Source organism: Etheostoma cragini, chromosome 5 (assembly GCF_013103735.1).
Source record: "Etheostoma cragini isolate CJK2018 chromosome 5, CSU_Ecrag_1.0, whole genome shotgun sequence".
Taxonomy (NCBI): Eukaryota; Metazoa; Chordata; class Actinopteri; order Perciformes; family Percidae; genus Etheostoma; species Etheostoma cragini.
In genome coordinates, this window is record NC_048411.1 from 19,717,211 (window position 1) to 19,733,085 (window position 15,875).

The 15,875-nt window shown below is 40.2% G+C and overlaps 1 protein-coding gene and 1 long non-coding RNA gene across 3 annotated transcripts in view; one reads left to right on the forward strand and one right to left on the reverse strand.

Annotated features, from left to right (window-relative positions):
- The first annotated feature begins 9,814 nt into the window (after positions 1-9,814).
- Positions 9,815-12,327, forward strand: LOC117945151. The gene is made up of 3 exons (XR_004656744.1): positions 9,815-9,954; positions 10,792-10,795; positions 12,316-12,327. It is a non-coding gene; the product is annotated as an uncharacterized LOC117945151 (long non-coding RNA).
- Positions 12,328-12,779: 452 nt separating this feature from the next.
- Positions 12,780-15,875, reverse strand: part of commd10 (COMM domain containing 10) — a 60,928-nt gene continuing 57,832 nt past the window's right edge. Inside the window, exons 6-7 of one of the 2 annotated variants that reach the window (XM_034872442.1) lie at positions 15,784-15,843; positions 12,780-13,333 (exon numbers count right to left, since the gene is read on the reverse strand). In XM_034872442.1, coding sequence (XP_034728333.1) covers positions 13,295-13,333; positions 15,784-15,843 — 99 coding nt within the window. In that variant the 3' untranslated portion in view covers positions 12,780-13,294. Of the gene's footprint in view, positions 13,334-15,783; positions 15,844-15,875 lie in introns of those variants that run through there. The other variant, XR_004656743.1, reaches the window with a different exon arrangement.

Sequence of the window (15,875 nt, forward strand, 5' to 3'; positions counted from 1 at the left end):
TTGCCAGCTGTCCTGACCTTAACCCCTTTAACACTTGTGGGATCAGCTTGGGCGTGCTGTGTGTGCTAGTGTGAGCAACACAACAACGTTGGCTGACTTGGGACTAATGCTGGTTGAAGAATGGGATGCCATCCCACAGCAGTGTGTGACCAGTCTGGTGACTAGCATGAGGAAGAGGTGCCAGGCTGTTGTGGCTGTGTATGGTTCTTTCACACGCTACTGAGGCTCCCGTTTGTGAAATGAATAAATTGTTAAATTGCCAACATGTCTTGTTTCTTTAAACTTCAATCATCCAATCTACCAAACACCAAACAAGTAAATGGCAGAATAAGCTGCTTGGTATTGGCAGAGAGGATTTGGCAACTTTTTCATGGGCACAACTCAAATACTCCGTTCTGCTGTTCATCCCACAAATGCATGTTTCTTACAAAGGGGCATCAATTGAAAGTGAACTAAACAGGCTTTCCAACGGTAAGATGTATTGCCAAAAAGAATTGTTACCACAGAGAAATAATCTACCGAACACAAATTCCTTTACTTTGTGTTAAATTTATTAAAATAACCATAGTAATGAAGATGGAATTTAATATTTCTACATATTCACCTCAAGATACCTACAGCTGAACAAATACAGGAACTAGGAAAATATAAATTAGATAAAAGGCACGTCAGTTTGTATTAATGTCTTCACAATAATAACATGGTTGTCCCTGAATCCCCTCATCTGCGTTTCATTTATTATCCCTGCTGAAGAAACACAGAGCATTTTTTCAGACAGTAACATTTAGGAGCTGAAGTATAGCAGCGCTGCATCACCGCCATGTTGAACACAGATCTGGATTGACAGGTTGGGAGGTGGATAGTCCTTGTTTTAGCTCACAGTCCTGACCTCTGATCCGTCATCTCATATCTACATTATGTTGCCTGGAGAGGCTGCTCCTGTTCACATCCAATTCAACTCTCTCCAGCCAAGTAGCCCAAAAACATTTTTTTAAATGACTTAAAAAGCATTTAAACATTTAAATTGTTAAAACTGTTGTAATCTGCTGTTCTACATCTTCTTCAATTAAGTGATGAATTGACTCTTCATGTCAGGACTACATACAGTTTACATTGTTTAAGACAAGCCTTTACATTTTGTACAGACAAATCTATTCATCACATAGTTCAATGCACTGGTTGGTGAGCTGATATATTTCCAGCTTATAAATAACCATCAAGTAATCTAAGTCTTTATTACTTTTTGTAGAGTAGAAAACAAGGTCAGATGTGTGCTTGATGTGTCCAGTGCTTTCTGTGCTAACCAGGCAGGGAATACCTGGCCTACTGCATAACATTATATACATTATATAATATATAATATATATATATATTATATAATGTTCACTGCATTACATACAGAGAAGATTTCTGTGGACAATCTAATTGTCTTAATTGAAGAGTCAACATCAAAATAAAAAGATCTGTCTCGACAGCATCTAATCCAACTTGGCAAGTTCTGCTGAAAGAGAATTCATCACATGACAGAAAACTTAATTCTCTAACCATAACTGGAGGACATCTGTGTTGAATTGGCTGGATTGGTTTATAACACACCGTGTACACTGAACTGGGAAGCGGAACTTCCCCATCAGGTCCGACACAAGACCCGCTCCGGCTACAAACTACCCACAGGGCTGTAGCAGTCAGTCATCTCTCTGTCCTACTTTCGCTTTTCAGCCTCCTCTACTTCTCATATCTTCCTATCCTCTAACTCCATCCCTCCATTTCACCCCTTCGTCGCAGAAACGAAAAAGCAGAACTGGTCTGATTGCTTTAAAGTGCTATCGATAAAACTTAAAACACATCTCTCTGGATGTATCTGGGAAAATTCAGCAGAAGATTGAAAGCTGTTCTGTAGGCTTAGATCATTGGATAGCATATATTACCCTTGATAGGAGAGCCATTTATTTAGCTATTCACAAGATTCCTGAGTTTCTGTTTCACATGTACAGTATTTGAAAATGCAAAATGAAATGAAAACTTCTGCAAAGGATAACCAAACAGCATAATAAATAGCCCCCCTAAAATTGATAGATTTCAGGTTGAACATGCTATTAAAGCAAGCAAACTTCAATTTTTCCAGTTTCTCATTTCATTTCATTTCTCTATTACTGATGACAAGCAGACCAAAGCGTAAAGTGCAGGAAAGCCAATAGAGGCAGGGAGTGTTTTGCACAAGCCTGAAAGGGGTAAAACTGGTGACTACACATATTGCAGGTTTCAACTTCCTGCCTACATTTCATTTCAATCCATTTATTCACAGGACTCAGCTACATTTGAAACTCCTAATATACATGCAGCTGGATAAACGTCACAAAGTCTGTGTGCAGTTCATTTGTATGTATTATTGCAAAAAGGACAAAGAGAAACAGATGAATGATTTAATAACATCACACTCAACATACAGTATGTGGGGAAAACAGCAACATCATCAAAAAGAAGTCAAACGGGGTAAGAAAAACTTCTAGTAAGATGGTTCTAATTGGTTTCACCAGTTATTTTTGATAACTGGCAAAACCAATTTGTGGTGTATAAATGTCATTTGTAGGACATAGGATTGACATTTTTCCAATGCAATGAGGGGGTTATACAGTACCAATTAAGGGTGCACTCACAATGCTTTTACCTTTAACTAAAGTGGTCGCAATGATGCTGATTGATCCCAAAAGTTACTTGGGTGGGTACAATGTTATCATAACAAGAAGAAATGGTGTAAAATATGAAATTAAGATTGAATTTGTAATAAACTGTACCGTTTTTCCTATAAATGTGTTTCCTCTGCAGGACTGGAGAGCAGCAAGCTAACAGCACACACACACATAGGAGACATACAGAGACACAGGCAGACAGACAGTAAAGCACACCAATTGAGAAAGGTGCAGCAGGTGCTGCAGACAGAAAGAAACACAGCGATTGACAAACATTGACAGACACAGGGGACAGAAAGAGAAGGAGGAATAGAGGAGGATGGTGAGCTCCCTGAACCGTGAACCTGCCATGTGTAGAGGCATGCTGCACCATCTGTGTTGAGACTGTTTACGCAACACACCGCTGCTGCAGATGCCCTGCAGATACACACCCTGTACCACCTTGCCCAGGACTTTACAGGGCAGGGTGGTGGCATGCTTGCAGAAATGCAAACAGCAACAAAAATTAAATCTAAAGCAAAAACAGGATGACAACAAAACAAAGTCAGGGAAGGGCAAGGCAGCTTGCCTAACACCAAACACAACAATTAGAAAAAAGAATAATCCAAAAACCTTAATCACAAGCAAGGTTCAAACAAGGGCAATAACAGCAGAGGCAAACAAAATCAAATGTGACAGAATAGAAGAATAAAAATGAGAAGAAACATGGCAGCATGTTAGCATGTGCTGCTGCCACTTGTTACCCTGCAACACAAACCAAACCTAAAAAGCAATGACAGCCAATGGCTGTTCCCTGTCATGATGCCCAGAAACACATGCAAACACTAATCATAACAAATTTAAATGCATCATAAATGCAAACAATGAACCACGACACAGCCGCCACAGTGTCTGCCACAGCTACACACTGAGAACAAAGAGATGCACGAGAGTGAGAGAGAAAGGACAAGACAGAAAGAAAAGACAACAGAAATGATGTCACACGTATTGAGAGGAAAGGCAAGACTTGATGAGGTTTTGTGAGGAGCGAGGATAGCAAGAGAGAGAAAGAGGCCGAGCAAGTGAGGTAACAGAAGGCCATGAAAGAATGACCAGGGAGACAGAGAGAGTCTAGTGCGTGGTGACAGTGCTGTAGTGTCTTGGCGGTGCCAGCTAGACTCCAGAGATGTCTTCAGCAGACACTGGCTGCTCAGAACGTGACTGCTTTGTGTGGAACCCGACTGGACCAAATGTCCAGAGAGAGGTGGTGGCGATAGATAAAAGGCACAAGCATTGTCAAGAAGCCTTTTTTATAAATATTTATAAAATATATAATTGTCATCAATAGTCCATTCCCTCAATTCCCTTTTTATTTAGTACATCAAAATACTTTGTACACAGTAACCAATCTATCATATAAAAAAGGGCCAAGCCCAGGGGGCTTTTCAAGTGTCTCCCTTTAACATAGAGTATGGTTACAGTTTAATATGAAACAGCAAAGTAAAAGACAATAGATAAAAAGAAATTAAAGAACAAAATATACACATCAATACATTGTTTATATAGAAAAAAAAAATCAATGAAGGAAAGTATGTAAAAGATATTAAAAAAAATAGAAAAAAATTAAAACTTATCCCCACAAGTGTCTAATCATAGCTTCATAGCCATACCACTGAAGTGGTTCACATGATTAATACTACGCTTGACTGTGTGTTACTCCTGTCTTTTGAATGTGTGTGGGGGGCCCGGTCTTTATTGTCCAATGAACGAGTTGCCGTCCTTCAACTGTTTATACACATTTTAAATTTCTGCACACCACAGCAATTAATCCCCAAACTGAAAGGATATTTCAAAGCTGCAAGCCCCAAGGTTAAGACGACCAAAAACCAGACTTAGACAGGCTTAGGATATTAGCTATAAAGTTTCGCATAACCCTATCGCTACACTTTGTTTTCTGTTTGGGACATAAAAGTCAAGGGGACATTCAGTATCAAGGCTTCCATATCACAGTGACAGATCAGTGACAGATACAGACCGCAGTATGTCCAACAGCATATAATGCATCAGAGGGAAAACAGTACAAAAACAAACATTTTTTGTGGCACGGTAGCAAACTTAGTTCATCTGGGCCAGTTGCACTTTAACTGCGCCAAGGTCAGCTCCGTAATATCATAACGCAAGATCAAAACTAATAACTTGTTTATTGGAAAATCTGCCCATCTGGATGAGCATCTCGGCTGGCAGCAGGATGAAAAGATGACTCAAAGAAATAATGTTGGGGAACGAGGAGAAAGCAAACGATGTGAATCATGAGTAAGGCCTGTCAGGGCCCAATTGGCTCTCTAGTGGAAAAGAGACCAGACTGAGCCAGACTAGGCTGGGTGCCCAGCACTGCCACCTAGGGCAGTGGACCAACAGAGAGGCGCTAGTTGAATGAGTGGGCCTGATCGTTTTGCCAACTGAGCAGCCAGCTAGGCAGGGCATGGAAGCAGAAAGAGAGATAGTGACAGAGAAAGATGGGAGTTTTAGGAAGACATTGCGGTCATTGTTAGGGTTTGGCAAAGACTTTGAAATGAAAGAAAGCAGGAATGAAGAGGAGGACAGAAAGTTGGTCTGAAACATTTAATGATGTATCTGCTTTGAACAACGGGGACAGCAGGACAGGTATGCCCTCTGAATGACAAAGCCCGTGTGGTGGTGCTGCCTGTGCTATGCTTCTTACTGTAGTTAGAAAACTTAACAAATTTAAGTACTAACTACACAGGTATGTCTGCACACTTTAGCCCCATTAATGGTGAACTGCTTCTTCCTGGCATGAGGCATTCATCAACAATTCATTTGAAAGCTGTTCTATAATTTTAGGAATTTTAAGAAGTTTCCTTGTTACTGTACTAATTCATCTTTACAGTACCTTTGGTCTTAACTCCTTTTTAATGGTATCTGTCTTTTTTCTCATTTGTAATCCCCATTATTGAGCGTGTTGTCCATGACTGTTTTCACAGTTTTACAGTAACCTCCTGTGAAATCTTCAAAGCCCTAACACCTAACCTTTAACCTGGCTGTGCATCTACATGCATACCAAGGGCAAAATACGAAGAAGAATGTTAAAGATGATTTTTCTTTTCTGGACTGACATGAAATGTTTAGTATTAATTGTACACTTTGTTAAGCAGAAGGTATAATTAAGTCCTCACTGGGAGTAAAACACAATGAATAATCTAGTAAATGTAAACATAAAATGAGTAACAGTTAGCCTAACGTTAATTGAACAGTTACTTAGAATGTTGTCTTAGCAACAATTAGCCTCAGACAGCTTTTGCGATTGCTAGCATGGGAAGTACTAAACTAAACACAGAAGAACAAAATTAGCAAATAATGAATCAACAATATCATAAAAAATATTTTCAGATTCAACGAGGGCATGTGTGGAGTAAATAAAAGATGCCTGTCAATATTTGCTTGGTCATAGATTTGACGAAATGGTGGATGAAACAGTCTCAGTTAAAATGCTATGGAACTGGGTCAGTGGCGGTTGCTAATAGCAACAGAATGTTCAGCTGAATCCAACTGCTAGTGGCACTTTTTGTTTAATTCATGGACGCTCTGAGTGTTTTTAATCCAAGAACCTTGCAGATCCACATCATACTTTATTCATGATGTCCACTGCCCATTTTTGTCTCCTGAGTTTGATTTCTTGAAACTATTTCTAATGAATGCAGGATTTTTTTGGCTGTCTATCTCTAAAACGTAAGAAATCCGACCTTCCTTAAAAGCACCACACAACTTTGGCAAGAAAATAAAAGGTAACTCATTGCCAAGTGTGATGGATCTCATGAAAGTCTCAAGCCTCTAAAAGTTCATTTTCATATTGCATCATGAATGAAATAAATAGCTACCTGCAAGCTAGAAAAGACGCAAACCCACATTGTAAAAATGGTATATAGTAACATATATGATTTGTAGTTATTGGGCTAAAACAGTCCTTTCATGTATTCCAGTGGAGAAAAACAACCCATTTTGTATACTGAACTCCTGCAACATGTTGCATAAATTATTGTTACAGTAGCCTATCACACATTTATTAGCTTTATAGACACTTTCATCACGCTCCAGCACATGCTTGAACTCAAAAAACATTACTGCAGCAGATGGACAAGCAGCTCCTGGAGCAGCAAAAACAGACGCAGGCTAATCTTAGACATGCTGTAACACAGTGCATAAGGCCACAGAAAAGTAGAGGCAGGGTTGCGTTACGACGGAGGTGAGGACCCAAATGCAATAGACAGCAGGCAGGAGGGAGCTTCGGCAAGGCGTTTATTGAAATCCAAAAGTTCCAAAAAACAAAAGAGGCACGGGGGAAGGCGATAACGAAGGGGAAAACTCCACAAGGGAAAAAGGGAAAACTCCACAAGGGAAAAAGGGAAAACTCCACAAGGGAAAAAGGGAAAACTCCACAAGGGATGACCAGGAAATATTCACAGGGAAGGCAGGAACACAGGTAATAAAACGCAGACTGGGGAAACTCACAGGCAAGAGGAACTCGACGTGGACAGCAACGGCACAAAATGATCAAGCACTAGACAAAGGGAACACAGAGGTTAAATACACAAGGTAACGAGGTAATGGGGAACAGGTGACACATCAGGTGAATCACATTAGGGCGGGGCAGGACAATCAGACAAACAAAGCGAAGCTAGACAAGACAAGACAAGACAGGAAGCCGATTTCAAAATAAAACAGAAAGTGAAACACACCGGGGATGGGAGACAGGATCAGGTACACGGGACCGGGGAAAACACTGAGACACTCAGGGGGAGACAGAAACAGGCAAACAAACCCAACAAAAACCCCAAACCACAACAGGTTGTGCTTAATGAGATGACGACTGATCCTGGTGACATCCTTAGTAATTCAATTTCAACTGAATTGAATTCAATTTTATGTATAGTGTCAAATCATAACAAAAGTTATAATGATCTCAGGACACTTTACAAATAGAGTAGGTCTAGACAACACTAAATATTTCGAATAGAATAATTCATGGAAATAGATTTGTAATACCGGCAGATGTCGCATGTAGTCACGTGTTTGATTGAACAATCAAACTAACTAAAATTAGAAAACTAGAATTCATATGTCAGTGCAGTTTAGAGGGCTCTGATTATTAATTTTTAAGGACTACCGTTTAGAAAGTTGAGGGTCAGTAATATTGAGTGGACAGTGTGGCTGAAGAGGACAGAGGCAGAATGGGTTTTAATATCTCTTCTCCAGAGGAACACTTTGGACCTGTAGATACAGAGGTGAAAAGAAGCTTTAAGGGGCTGGGGGTAAAGTGTTTTTATCTGTACAGGGACCGGAGGCTGCTGGGTCATGTGGAGTTTGTGGCTGGGTAGAGTAGATAATGAAGTTGGAAAGTTGTAGGAGAGTGTTGGTATGATCATAAGGCTGTAAAAAATGAAGCCAAGTTTCAGGGAGATGCAAGGTGTCCCTGTTCATGTTAAGAAAACAAAACTAAATTCAACTTAACTCAGCAACCTTTGTATAAACATGCAGTGAAGACACTGGGGTTATAACTTTTTCTGTCTGTGCCCTGCAGCAAGATTCAACTCTACAACGATAACAACAGTCTGTAAAAAAAGGCAGAAAACATTGTTGAAAAGAATGCAACTTTATAATAGAAAGGGAAAACTGATCATTTGCAAAACATTTTGTTTGTGCGAGGACAGGCCACAGGTGGGTTATTGGGGCTGAAAGCAGAATAGTCATTTGGCAGGAAAACAAGGAGCAGCAATGAATATTTGATGTGCCTATTCTGCTGGAAATAAACGATGGTGCAGTAAGATGAAAACTAGAGAAATGATTTGTGATATGACGAATTTTGCCACTATCAAAACAGTGGAAAAAATAATCTACTGTAAGTGTGTGTACATACTTCTGTATACAGTGAAAATCTTGTACATCTGTTGCTCAAGAGACTGTGTGTGTGTATGTATGTGTGCGTGTGACGAAAAATGTGTGTAACAAGGAATCTAAGGGAGAGGAAGTGTCATAGAGAAGCCCGAGTTAACAGCTGCAGAGTTAACAGAGCAACACAAGTGACTGAAGTGCAAAGTTCAAAGGAAATATGAAAGGATTTCATGAAAACCTCAACCTACACCTTAAGAAATAAGAGAGTGGGTGTATCTTTAAAGTCAGTTGTTGAAAAAGCAGGGCTGCAATCCCCTAATGACGAGAATAGCATACACATGGCACAAAAGCCAATGATGGTGAAAGAGCACATTTGTTTAACTGTTTTTATTCTGGCTGTTTTGTAGAAATTATCCATCTTGGGGTTTCATGTATTTCTCGTAGTCTTTTGTTAATCTATTAGTTTAAGATTTGTTTAACATAGGCCACATTTTGTCCCATGCCAGTATATATATTTCCATATATTTATTACTCATTTAATTTCCGTGGTTAATGTGCTGAAAGATACAGAGCACTATTTCTACCCTTTTTTGGACATGTTCTATTATCTGGGAACACTGGGGGAATTTGATTACTGGGAACCTCTGAAACATGAAAATGTTTTAACTGATTTTATCTGGTTATTCACAGTATTAATTGCTTGTATACGGATTGACAGTTTGAGAAAAGCAGGAAATACTGACTACTGATTTTTATTCAGACACTGTCCTATTATAACACCACTTTCTGCTAGAGAGCACCAAAATAAATATTTTAATAACCATGCACACATTAGAGACAATGGCATGCAAAACAGATTGTTCCTGACACTACACAGATTTACTGTGACCACCGCTCTGCTATTGTTCATTTTTTATTAGTTGATTTTTGCTCGCTTGTCCGTTTTGAAGAGTCCTTCCTCATAAAAATGGTATGGCGCTACTTGTGCAGCTTAATATTATCGTTTTGACTCTCAGCTGTTACAAAGGACACTCATGATCGTGTCTTCATTGTCTTATAAAAGTAGTTGTTGTCAAAGGCACTAAGACAAGCATAGACTGATACACTGTACGGCTGGGTTGCCACTGATCTGCAGGTCCAATTCAATTCAATCAATTTGATTAGGGATTTTTTTTTAATTAAAAAATTTATTTAGCTTGGATTATAAAGAGATTATACAAAGAACTTCTAATCTGGTGCATTATTAAAATTTTAATGTTTACATAAGAATTTACCCTAAAGTGGTTGCATTAATGCACTTTTTATTCAACATGAACAGACTACAGCAGTCAATACAATAAAGTCCAACTCTACAGACTCTACAGTCAGTGAGTATTGAGTGATAATTCATCCAGATATATTGATATGATATATCTTCTAGTTTCATATAATACCAGAGACAGATATTGACTCTGGATTTTATGAATCTGCTGTACAGCGGATCATTCAAATGAAAGTCAATTTCATAAGCCCAGCCTAGTACACAGAGACCATTAAGTGTTTAGTACTTTGTCTATAGTCCACACAGACACTGATCCATACACACCAAGTCCTCACAAGCACCTATGAATGCGCTCACAAATGCACACCAATGTTTTGCCAATGGTAGGAGGCCATGTCCACATTCTGTGGCTATAGTTTAAAAAGCAATTTGTTAGATGAGTTCTGAAAAACCAAAACAGTTAAGTAGAGGTGTTCGTATATGTAGAAAAAGTACTTAACAAAATACCTTCAAACTGAACTGACTATACTGACTGTCACTGACCAAATCTGTATTTTTTGGCAGTGGACCTCTCCGCTCACTGGTGATCGAGAAGACCATTGTTAACTCGGCCATGATCCACATTGTTTTATGTTTGGATTAAAAACAGGTGTTGTCATGGATATGGATTACTTTTAAAAGCTTCCCTAGCCACAATACATAATAAGACCCTGCAGGACTTCTCAAAAAATGTTGTTTGTTGCTGTTTTTTATGGTGGAAAACACCTGCCTCCCATGGATCGCCAGAGTGAGTAAAAAAACCAAGATGTTTTCAAATATATTCCCGTTATTGTTGGTACTGAACACTGGGTTCAACTGTTTGCTTTCTTTTGTGCATCCTAGAAGTCGGTTATCAGTGTCCGTCATCCGTGGCCAAGCTCTGTCAGCCCTGCAGCCACGCTGCCACACACTGAGGTAAGTCCATTAGACACTTATTAAAGCTGGAAAAGCACAGAAACCCCCGACTTGCTTCTCTGCAGACACCAGGGAGTATGTCCAGCCGTGGTAAGTTTTCCTCATCACACACACCAGAGCATGCAAAGAGCTTTGACAAGTACATGCAGAGACACAACTTCACCAGACATAAACACACACTCAGACACACTCCCCCTATTGCTCTTGTTGGGACTCTGTGTGCTGTGTTTTGCCGGATCTCAGTGTGAGTCTCAGTGTGCAAGTCTATTTTTTTTTCCAGGCGGCCATCTCTGCTTGGCCTTGCCATCTGTTCTCCATGCTGTGCAACACGGCGCTCCCTCTGGCTGCAGGCATTTTTGTATAGTGGCAAAAATTGTCAACTGGACTAAAACAATAAAGCACTCAGGACAGAAGTGGTACAGACATTACTGTCCTGTTTTTCAGGAAAGTTAACTCAACCCATTGAGTCATTTTCCAGTTTTGTTTTACAAATCTAGTGTAAATCTGAAAAAAGAAGAAGGGTGTCTTTGTGTGTTACACTACTTTTGGATATTTGCAGTATATCTGAGCGTGCCAGCGGTAAGTAGGGTTGCAAAAGTAAAGTAAGAGGTGAATTCATCCATTTTACAAGGCAAGGTGGAAGTGGGAGTGATTTTGTTGTGTTTTTATGTCCTCTCTACATGGCAATTATCCTATTAACACAGCTTGCCACCTGCTAAGTTTAGACACTAAAAGCATCAGAACCGCATGGGAAAGTTGTCAGCAATGACTCTGACTGAAGGACGTTTTGAAACAATTTTGTAAGAAGTACTTTAATTATGCAGGCAGCCAGGGGGCCAGGGGGTCCCACCAGGTGACGATGCGCTATGTTCCAGCTGCCCTGTGGTTTTGTTCTGACCCCTGCCGTGCGTCATGCGTCTGATGCAGAGCGTTTTGCTTGTAGATTTAATGGATATTGACATTTATCCTGGATATCTGTGCATACCATAAAAGTAAGTAGTCTACATAGGTACATTGTTTATTCAATTTGGTCCAGTTATGAACAACAATCAAGTATTTGTGGTGGTGTTTTAGTTGTTAGAATAGTAATATACCACGGCGCTGCCAGAACACAGCGCAGACATGCCTAGTGGAATTAAGGGGTAAATCTGTATGAGCTTATATTTCCTTTGATCTATCCATCCTTCCATTCTACACTGCTTACCTGGGTCGATAAAGCAGTAGCAGGAGGCTAAGAAAAGAAGTCTAAATATCTTTCTCCACAACCTCATCCTGGGGGATATAATCATTTCTCTAGTGTATTCTGCTTCTAAATGTGTCTAGAATACCTCCAGAATATAACATCCAGGAAGCATTATGATCAGATCCCCAAACCACCTCAACTCGCCCCTTTCAAATATAAGAGGTGATCGCCAAAAAATTAGCCTAGACGTTTAGTGAAGAAAGCTCATTTCAACCCGTTCCGTCCGTGATCTCTTTCCATGAATCACTTACCGTGACCACCACTCAGACCACAACGACAAGCCAGAAAAAACACCTGCTTCCACCAACACCCTCACTATACAACAACTTTTCATTTCTTTTAATCTTTACACTGCATGAGTTTACATTGCATTTTTTTATGTGTAAATTAACAGTTTTGTGTTTTTATGTTTGCAAACCAGCTGGCCTTGAGGTACCACCGGGTAGATCTGATGGGGTTGGGATTACTGAATCGGCATAGGAGCCTGGAAACATCTCAAGTTTGAATTCAAAGAGCGGAAGAAAGGAATTATTCACACACACAACAACAGATGCATTGACAAGGACATATGCATGCACGTATCTACGCACAGACACATTCATGCATGCACACAGAAAGACACACACACAGTCACACACACACTAGCGGTGCGCTGTGCCTCCCAGAACTCCCATCTGTTGAACCAGCAGTACAGGTTGGTCTTAATGAGAAATAATGAGCCTTTACTAAATAACAACAGATTGGATGGATTTCACCTCCACTTTAGATTTTATTAGAATGTCATGAACACTAGTTTCTCTCCCTGTTACAAAATTAAGTTGTTTATAACTCAAAATAGCATTTTCCTTAACTTAGTTTTCTATGGGTACAAACAAATATTCACGATCATTGACTATTGGCACATCTTTTAAATATTATAATAACTAATTCCTAGGGCCATCAAACATTTTTGTAACTTACTGCTGCACATAGAAAATGTTACTAAGAAATGTGTTTCAGTAAAATTACAATCAGATTTATCATAATTTATCACACCAGCCTCTAAGTTATGAGCACAAACCTGGAATAAAAGGGAGCTTAGAGGGGAAAGAAACCCCTTCCATCAAAGTTAGACATTTTTCTCTAACAAATCAGAGCAAGAATAGAACAGCTGGCATAGCTTTCAGCAAAAACACTGTGTGTGTGTTTGTGTGTGTGTGTGTGTGTGTGTGTGTGTGCGTGTGTGCGTGTGTGTCTGTGTATGTGAGAGAGCACCAGGCATCAGGTCAGGGAATCCAACTGGCCTTGCACAATTTCAAGCTGAAAGAAAAAAGAGAAAGGGTTCAGTGTTTGGAGAAAAAAGGAACACACACACACACACACACACACACACACACACACACACACAGAGACTAAAAAGAAAAAGAGGCCACAAGAAATGTATCAAAGTATGAGGGGGACGGGCAGGCTGATGGATTTTGTCAGGCAACATCAGGGTGCAATGCAACATGGGAGAAAGACACTGAAACACTAGGGCTGTGGTCTTTTCAATGCTACGTTTGTCATTGGATGCGCAACATTAGAACTCTGCTGTGAATGCATACTGTATGGATATACAGTGGGGTCCAGAAATATTGGGACATCAACACAATTTTCATCTTTTTGGCTCTGTACACCACCACGATGGATTAAAAATAAAACAAACAAGATGTGCTTTAACTGCACTGACTTTCAGCTTTAATTTGAGGGTCTATTACATCCACATCAAGTGAACGGTGTAGGAATTACAACAGTTTGTATATGTACCTCCCACTTTTAAGGGACCAAAAGTAATTGGACAATTGGCTGCTCAGCTTTTCCATGGCCAGATATACGTTATTCCCTCAGTATCCCATTTACAAGGAGCAGATAAAAGGTCTAGAGTTCATTTCAAGAGTGCTATTTGCATTTGGAATCTGTTGCTGTCAACTCTCAATATGAGATGCAAAGAGCCGTCACTATCAGTGAAGCAAGCCATCCTTTGGCTGAAAAATTAAAACAAACCCATCAGAGAGATAGCAAAAACATTAGGAGTGGCCAAATCAACTGTTTGGAACATTCTTACAAAGACAGAACCGGAGCTTCGGGGGAGCTCAGCAACACCAAAAGACCCGGAAGACCACGGAAAACAAGTGGTGGAGTATTCTTTCCCTGGTAAAAAAAATATCCTTAACAACAATTGGCCAGATCAAGAACACTCTCCAGGAGGTAGGGGTATGTGTGTCAAAGTCAAAAATCCAGAGAAGACCTTACCAGAGTGAATACAGAGGGTTCACCACAAAATGTAAACCATTGGTGAGCCTCATAAACAGGAAGTCCAGATTAGAGTTTGCCAAACAACATCTAAAAAAGCCTTCACATTTCTAGAACAACATTCTATGGACAGATGAGACAAAGATTAACGTGTACCAGAGAAGAGAGGAAGAGAAGAGTATGGAAAAAGAATGGAACCACTCATGATCCAAAGCATACCACCTTATCAGTGAAGCTTGGTGGTGGTAGTGTCATGGCGTGGCAATATATGGCTGCCAATGGAACCGGTTCTCTTGTATTTATTGATGATGGGACTGCTGACAAAAGCAGCAGGATGAATTCGGAATTGTTTTGGGCAATATTATCTGCTCATATCCCGCTAAATGCTTCAGAACTCATTGGATGGCGCTTCACAGTGCAGATGGACATTGACCCGAAAAATGCTGTGAAAGCAACGAAAGAGTTTTTCAAGGGAAAGAAGTGGAATGTTATGCAATGGCCAAGTCAATCACCTGACCTGAATCCGATTGAGCATGCATTTCACTTGCTGAAGACAAAACTGAAAGGAAAATGCCCCAAGAACAAGCAGGAACTGAAGACAGTTGCAGTAGAGGCCTGGCAGGGCATCACCAGGGATGAAACCCAGCATCTGGTGATGTCTTTGCGTTCCAGACTTCAAGCTGTAATTGACTGCAACCAAGTTTTAAAATATTAAATTGGAATTATGATTGTTAATCTGTCCCATTACTTTTGGTCCCTTAAAAAATGGGAGGCACATATAGTACAAACTGTTGTAATTACCACAGCGTTCACCTGATTTGGATGTAAATACCCTCAAATTAATTAATTAGCTGAAAGTCTGCAGTTAAAGCACACTTGTTTCCTTTCATTACAAATCCATTGTGGTATTGTATAGAACCAAAAAGTTTAGAATTGTGTTGATGTACCAATATTTATGGACCGGACTGTATTCCTGGTGCATACACCATGGCACTTGGTGCAAGAGAGACCCTTCTTCTTTCCTGGTGGTGGCAGGGTCCGTACGAGACGCGCATTGTTGAGAAAATAGCAGCGGAGACAAATTATTTATAAATATACCACAGTGACCACAGTGATATAAGAGAGCGGGACTCGGCTGTGCTCCAACACTGGTTTTCCTCCATCTTTCGAATCTCATTCCTATGCTCTCGCTCAGGAGAGGAACTCAATGGCGGAAAGATGACGCGAGACCTACGTTTGAACAATTGTCTGGATTGCGAGCCAGGCCACCTTGGCAGGTGGTCTGGCTGATCGGATCCCATTGCAAGCAAGATCCAATCTTGGAGCATACACACTTGACAGTTAATGAGTCATGGCATGATCAACTGACACATTGAAAAGACAAGTTTAACCATGTCTGATGCAACGTGACATGAAAGTGGACACATACATGTAGTTACACACAGACACACACACACACACACACACAAATAACAGACCTTGTTGTAGAGGTCAAGCAGCTCCTTGTGGTTAAAATCAACAAAGACATTTTCCTGAACCTGGAGAGAGCGAGAGGGAGGGGGGGGGGGGG